Genomic DNA, 7,874 nt, shown 5'->3' on the forward strand with positions numbered 1-7,874 from the left:
TTTGACTTACAATTATATAAAAAAACTCAAAAATTGGCACTGCTTGTGATTTATTGGTAGTTTACAAAATATATATATTTTTTTCCTATAATTTGAAAATCTGTTTGGTAAATGCTTAATTTTTTCTCTTTATGTGAAATATGCGTTTTTAAGTAAGTTTTATAATATGGTATGGTTAATCATTGTTGATTACATAATAGAAATCTTAATTGTGCAATATTTGATTCATGTGCTTTACTTTATATGCAACAGCGCATTGCTAATTGTAGCTCCAGGTTGATTAGTGTGTGAAATTCCATTATTTTTGAATTGCAATTGTCCAAATATAATAATATAAAATATTTTATACAAAAAAAAAGTAAAAAAAAAAAAAACTTTAAATATCCATTAAAAAAAATCGGAAAGTAAAAAAAAAAAAATTCAAATACTCCTTAAAAGAAATAAAAAATTTAATTAAAAATAATATATTTTATATTTTTGACACAATTCTTCTTACCACACCAAAAAATTATTTCACTTTGCGCAACCTAAGCATAAAATTATATTCCATCCAAAAAATTTAGCTTCATTCCTTTATATTTTAATGAAGCTAAATTTTTCCAAAAGAATTATCATAAAAGCCCTAAACATAAAATTGAAGGTGGGAGATTAATAATTAAAATATACAACATGAGTGATCAACTATTTCATGCCAACATAGCAAAATTGGGCCATATAAATGACTTTTTCTAAGGGCTACTATAAGCTTAAAAATACATACCAAACAATGAGCTTTAAAACATGTTTATTGAGTAAAATATGAGTATTTAGAGGTTGGGTGTTTGACAAAACGAGTTTTTAAAATATGTATTATTGCGATAATTATAACATGTAATATTCTTGTTTCAATCCAATATTCATTAATAAACTTTTACATTAATAACACAACATTCAATAATATGTATTCAAAAAACCATCGGGAACACAAGTAACGGGTAGAAATGGCTCTGATGTAGAGTGAAGTCATTATAGTAAAATTATGAGTTAACTGTCGAAAAATAACACCTACATGTTCTCACATAATAATTAAACAAAAAAAAAAAAAAGAAAAGAAATGCAATACATTTTTGTTCTTTGGTGATAATTGCATTTTACAAAAATAATACTCCCTCCGCCCTCTCCTCGATTGCGCTTGCAATAGTTGATATAACAGACAAGTTTAGCGGGAAATGAAAAGCAGTGTATATTACTACCAGTCTTTTAAAAATGTGCTCACTTCCCTTGTATAAACACAATCAAATAATAAAAAAGAGAGCTTACACTCAAATTTGCAGCATAGCATATATTTACAGCGTAAGACGAGTCTCCGTAAAAATTTGTTATCAAATATTTACAGCGATTAGGCGTTAGCATTGATGCATGCGCTGAACACAAGTAGCAGATGGTCTGTGGCTTGTTACAACATATAAAAGAAAACCTTGTCTACCAGTGGCAAATTCCCGGAGTCTCCGATCGTGATAAAGCCAGAATCTCATCGTACTTGGAAGCATATACGAAGCCCCACAACTACACACAAACGAAGCGATGCATTAACTAATGCATCAAGACATTAGCAAAACTTTTACAGATGATGCAAATGAAGCTATCAAGTCGGAAGATGGAATAAATGTGTTAGGCGGCACTACCACTCAAAAATGAACTATGAAAAGAAGCAACATGTTTGAGTAGTACCTCAACTTCTTTCACCTTGAAATCTTCAGAATGTGCCAAACAAGGGTTACCATAGGTTTCTGAGGACAAACTCGATCCATTCAATCTAAGGTAGGAACCAAACAAATACAGGGAATGAATGGTTATATATCCATCAAGCAACAAATACCAAACATGCCGGATGGAGAAATTTTGTAGAGAATTATGATAAATACTTACAGCTCTCCATCCAAATACAGTGCAAAATGACCACCCCCACCCATGGCCACATAATCCGTAGAGCACAAGGTAAAATACCGATTCATACCTGTTCCATGCCGAGATGTCAGCATAGGATCAGGAAGCTGTTTTAAGTAATATCTGAGCCAAGCCAACAATATCAGACCAAAAACAACATAAGGAGGCATCTATTTCGAATTTTTTTTTTTTTGTGTGTGTGTTTGTAACAATAGAGCACTTGTGCAACAATGATCCTCCTGCATGACCATGAGCATCGGGGATCGGATTTGAGAGAATAAAAAATGAACTATATTTTGTTTTGGCATGAAAAAGGATATTTTAACTTGATTCAATTTCAGTCTTTCATGTACTATGCCAATATTGTAAATTATCCAAAAGACTGAGCGGAGCATCCTGGAGGTCCTGTCAGTAACAGGATGTACCACCAAAAAGGTGTTGCATGTTAACTTTAACTTAATATGTATCAACATCTTTTAGATTGAGAGGTGCATCCTGGGGGTTATGTGGCCAAGACAGGGCTTCCAGCTATAGCAGTGGCATCCTAGGTTAAGTCGACTGGGACGTCACAACATTTATTGAGCTTGAGGGGGAGTGTCACATTGTTTAGTAGCTGTCATTATTTTATTTATTAGTTGCAATCATGAAATAGCTAGCAGAGAAGTAGAATCCACTGAGGGTGTTTACTATCATTAATTATATATCTATGTTATAAACACTTTATAGAGTGAGTTTTAAATAGTGAATGGTATATGAATGATTTTGTTTCCATCGTTATGACATTTGAACTACTGCACAATCTACCTGTACACTTCAAGAGAAATAAAAAAAAAAAAGTTATTCTTATAACTTTCTTTACACCAAATATATTAAAAAATATGACAACGTACCTAGCAATCATAAATTTGTTTAATGGTTTCCAAAAACCCACTTGGTGGTTTTGTTACTTGTTCCATATCAGTCTCCCAACATTTTTAACATCCTCAACGTTGGGGTTTCATTAGTAAAATTTGACATCTAGAAAATAACAAAACCATGCAAATGTCCTATTGGTTCTAAAAGCATTTAAATGTTCTAACACTGAAATAAACATTCGGCATTTTTCCCCAGATATTGCAAATAGCAAAAACATTTACTATAGGAACAAACTTAGAAAGATTTACAACAATAAAGAAAATTGCTACATTATACACCAAAAATTACAAACTTCTGAACCATGTTATCTTGTTTTTTTCAGTATCATCATAATTATGAATTTGCAAATCCTTACTACAATGTATCAACAGTTTGTTCACATCTTGTATACATTACAAATGGGCTCAATTATTGTTTACTCGCATGTCATCCCATTTTTCATTATAATTGGAAATGTCCAAAATAAATTCACTTAGTTCCATCATTAAACATGCAATTCACGAATGGTCCATCTAAACAACATCAGTTAAACGCATCAAAGAAACCAATAGAATTCTGAAACAATTCATTGAGAACTAAAGTTGGGGCCAGGGTGAGAAATATTATTTGGTTCAAACATGCAAAGCACATAAAGTATATCAAATATTAGTGATCAGATGCGCTACTTAACCAAACCGTGAAACTGAATAGAATAGCAAATTATTTAACTAAAGATTGGTACCTGTAGGGCGAAATATAATAGAACGACCGGATACATTTGAAAACACAAATGAATCATTGGATCCCTGTGGAGAAAAAATAAAATGTATATGTATATATATACTTTAATTATAGGGCAATAATTAATAAGATGATTCGACAAAGTAAATCATCCAGTGTTACCTGATACCTTCTCTTATTTGGTTTTAGGGGTGCCTCAACCAAGCCGCCAAATACAGCACCATTGCGATCCCCAACAACCTGAGAATACAAATAGAAAATCATAAAAGTAAAATATGGTGACTATCACTGAATAGGCACATTCATTTTTATATGATTTATAATAATTTATAATAATCAGGGTTTATACTAGATCCTAAACCATATCTTATTTGATTTTAAAATTTCTCGTCTCCTGTAAGCACATTATCAGTAAGTGATCCTTTTTTTTTGGCCTTGGGTGGATATCAATTGCCAGCCATTGTATTTAAAAAGAGGACTAGAGGTCATATTCCAGTAAATCTATAAAAGAAAGATAAATTGCATATAATATTCTGTAATTTCAAAAAGTCAACACAAAACAGCGAAAAAAATCGTCATTGAGTAGAAACAACTCGTATGTTTCTCTTACAATATAATGTCCCCTTCTTTTTCAGTTTTGGGTTGATGCTATCCTTACTTCATGTTTTCTTATGTCTATTGCCCTAGATCATAAGATCCTGTGTTCAGCCTAATGTGTCTTTATATCCCTTACCTTGCATATAATGTTTCTAATGAAAATAGGTGTTGTTGCAATCTTTAGAATATAAAATATGTTTTGGATGTAATGTGAAATGAAAATTAGATGTTGAATGAGGTGTGGTGGTTTTCTATAGCATGTGTAGTACAAAAATAAGATTGACAACACAAAACACATAACCCAACAACAACTGAACTACATTATGCTTTGAAATCAGAACATGTATAAAAATGAAGGATCCTTCCTATTCATCACCAATCACTCTCGAAATCCTCAGCACCCTCATGACAATCTTCAAATACTTTTAAGATAACATGATATCAATAAGAGTCTAAGTGTACTGTGACATAAATGAATTGGTTCAGGCAGTTGACACTTGACATGGAAAACTACATATACAAATTCCTAAAAACCCACACATAATAGAAGAGATGGCTCTTTCTTTAAAAATATTGGTCTTGCAGTTGAAATGTATAACTATAACATAATATAATCAAATTCATAACACAAAATGCACATGTTACTGTTACTTGAGTCAGCAGGTTCACAAGGATTAATTTACAGTTTCCTATTTGTCTGTACAACTTCTCAAAAGGGTAAGTTTATAGCAAATTGAGGCCAAGGATTACAAGCATAACTGTAAACACATTGTTTCACCCTTGTCATATTGTCGCATGAAAGTTAATTAACTAACTCCCTGAACTTCAGATAAGATCTTAGCCATGAAATTGTGAACATCAAGAATGTAAGTAAGAAATGAGATGCAAAGCAGGTACATGTTTCTACATAGCATCTGTTATAATCAGATTCTCAGATAACACAAGTTTTGGAAAATGGAAAACCATAGCATTTGTATTGAACTAGAGAAAATAAACTAAAATTTTCAAAATTAAAAAGAGTGTAATAATTAATTCATTATAGATGGCATAAATGAAGATGGCTTGCCAACATAAGGTAAAGCTAGAGTGAAAATCCTGGCATTTGAGGCTATACGATGCTTTTCATGGAAAGTTGGAACCTTAAAAACATTACATGTTTAAATAATTTTCATCATACTAGTTAGCGATCATATGTATTTAACCCTATAGTTTATATAAATATTAATTTGGCATACTTAACATAGGAAAGTGTACCAGAAGGCTGAGGCCAGGCCAAAGCATACTTCTTCTGTACAATGTTGAAAGAGAAATACCATGCCTCCAAGTACTGGAAGATAACGAAAGCGAGCAGTTGAATCATAGATTCAGCATGAAAATCAATATTTTATAAAGTAATGCATGTAGCTAAACAAGACATTGAATTTTCTAGACCTGTATAACAGCATCCACCTTCGTCCCTGCACAATCACAGGTAGTGCAGCATAGAGAATGCCCCGAGTTTCTTCAGTTAAAAGCATTGAAGGTTCAGAAGTTTCAGGAAGATTTTCATAAGGCGATGACTCATCCGAAGTTTTCACAGAAATCCCCGCATTCCCGGAAGTATCTGATTTACTGCCACTGCCAACTGCCACATCCAAAGAGGCTTTGGGGGCTTGACTTCGCAAACCAGCTATTTTGGCAGCTTGGTAGAATGCCTTACCAAGCGTGTGTTTACCCCTTGATAACAAACCTTTTCTTTTGACATTCTCTTTTGTAGCTATAGCTTCAGATGATGGCTTAAGCTCGTTCTCGAAGGAATCAATTTTGTCACTAAAGTTTGAGTTTCGTTCAGATTCTGAAGATGCTAACAGTGAATATAGAAATGCAGTAAAGGAAGATGTATCTGGACCATCATGAGAATCTCTACAATCATCTGCATCTGACTGGCTCTTTTCAGAATCATCCTATAATAATGGAAAAACAAACATCAAGAGAAAATGGTTAGACATCATTTGGGGATTGCATACAATGGAAAAATATTAAAAGATAGAAAAGCATGCTTCATTTTTACTCTCCAGACTCACAACACCAAACTGGTCACACCTTCATTAGGTAAAGTGTTTGGTGGAGTCAGCCAACTACAAGAAACACCAAATCTAAATCAAAATATACAGATTTATTTTCTCACTCAAAATTTTTTAATCTAGTTTAAACACAAACATCACGAACTGTAATTCTTGTCAAGTAATATTCATAGGCATCAATGGAAATTTTGGTACTCTGTTGCCCATGGCAAGAGAACCCTGCAACTAAATACTTTCTCAATGAATCATAAGACGTCGATGAAATAAAAAAATAAAAAAAAAAAAACCAAAAAGGGGGAAGCAATGGGCTAAGTTCCTAATCCAATTCCGCTTGTCCGAAGAAGTTGAAATTTATCATCCAAAAATAGCATTCAGTTTTTCCGACCTACGCAAAATCAGATAAGCTGCATCAAACCCTCAAGAACCAACGTCAAGCGCCGAATATTCCGAACTCCTAATACGTATGCGCCTGGAAACCTAAACCCCACAAACCTATTCAAACCGCTCAAAAAATTCCAATCGATCCTCAAAAATAGGCGAACAAGTAACTTTGCAGCTAAATCACCAACATCTTATTCTAAATTTACTTAATATAGATATAATATATAGATATATATTCAAATATGAAAAAACCATACATAGGAAGATGATCGGGGAGAAGGCCTGGAGGGTTTATCAGAGATGGGGTTGAGGAAAACAGTGGTGAGATCGGAGACAAAGTGAGCCGCTTTGCTCCTCAACGACTTGGGTTGGGGCTTCAGCTCCGGAATTTCTTCATGCTCCTGCTTTTTGCCCATTTTCGGCTACTTTTCTTCTAGACAACACTATTTATTTGTATGGCTGCAGGCGTGGTTTTACATTATGCACTGGGCATGGCGTCGCGCTTCCCTTTCCCATCCGAATTAGACTTTTTCGATTTTGATAATCGATATAGGATTCGAAGATCCCGCAGCAGGGAACTGAGGGTAAAATGTATGTCATACTTATCTGGATGGCAACGGGCCGGGTCGGACCCAAGATCCGACTCACAAACATATAGATAGACCCAGGATTCGAATCGAACCCGATTAACACTGGACTCGACTCTAGACATACCTGATGGATCGACACACCCCACAAATATAATTTTTTTTCTTTTTTACACACCCCCCGTAAAGAGGACCCGGACTGGGGCCAACTTAAACAATTATTTATTTATTTCAAATAATTAATTAAAAAAAAATCACATAAATAATCATGATTATTGTTGGTGTGTTTATGCGTCAACCCACACCAAAATCCAGATCCGCCCGACCCTGTCCGACCTGATCCATAATCGACCCGGTTTGTTTTTTATCTCCTTAAATTAAATCGATCTCTCCCCATTCTGTTCGATCGTTTGAATCGGTCTCTCATCCGTTCTGTCATTCATTCACGGTGCTATCTCTATTTCTTCGAGATTGATTGAGTCCACCATGGGTGTGGATAAGGTAAGGTTGTTCTCTACTATTTTGGGTTCTATCCATCCGTCTCTTCTCTATATATATGGGTTTGGGATTTTGGGAAAGGGTTTGACGAGTTCGCTATTCAGTTCTCTGTTACGTGAGCGACGAACCTACTGCCTTAGCCTATCGACTTCTCTCGTTATTTTTCGTGCTGATACTGCGTGTAAGG

The 7,874-nt window shown here is 34.2% G+C and overlaps 1 protein-coding gene across 3 annotated transcripts; it reads right to left on the reverse strand.

The window, feature by feature from the left end:
- Positions 1-1,279: 1,279 nt before the first annotated feature.
- LOC127248625 (uncharacterized) lies at positions 1,280-7,190 on the reverse strand. 3 transcript variants are annotated; one of them, XM_051271072.1, is made up of 8 exons: positions 6,860-7,188; positions 5,590-6,101; positions 5,413-5,485; positions 3,724-3,801; positions 3,563-3,626; positions 1,909-1,996; positions 1,711-1,795; positions 1,280-1,545 (listed from the first exon to the last, which is right to left on the reverse strand). In XM_051271072.1, the coding sequence occupies exons 1-8, from the start codon at positions 7,016-7,018 to the stop codon at positions 1,462-1,464; spliced, it is 1,143 nt and encodes a 380-aa protein (XP_051127029.1). In that variant the 5' UTR covers positions 7,019-7,188; the 3' UTR covers positions 1,280-1,461. The 3 variants fall into 3 exon arrangements, with proteins under 3 accessions (XP_051127029.1, XP_051127030.1, XP_051127031.1); XM_051271073.1 differs by lacking the exons at positions 1,280-1,545; positions 1,711-1,795; positions 1,909-1,996 and adding an exon at positions 2,057-2,539 and having other exon boundaries at positions 3,731-3,801; positions 6,860-7,190; XM_051271074.1 differs by lacking the exons at positions 1,280-1,545; positions 1,711-1,795; positions 1,909-1,996 and adding an exon at positions 2,059-2,539 and having other exon boundaries at positions 6,860-7,189.
- Positions 7,191-7,874: the final 684 nt, after the last annotated feature.

Source organism: Andrographis paniculata, unplaced genomic scaffold (assembly GCF_009805555.1).
Source record: "Andrographis paniculata isolate CXL003 unplaced genomic scaffold, ASM980555v1 Contig34END, whole genome shotgun sequence".
Taxonomy (NCBI): Eukaryota; Viridiplantae; Streptophyta; class Magnoliopsida; order Lamiales; family Acanthaceae; genus Andrographis; species Andrographis paniculata.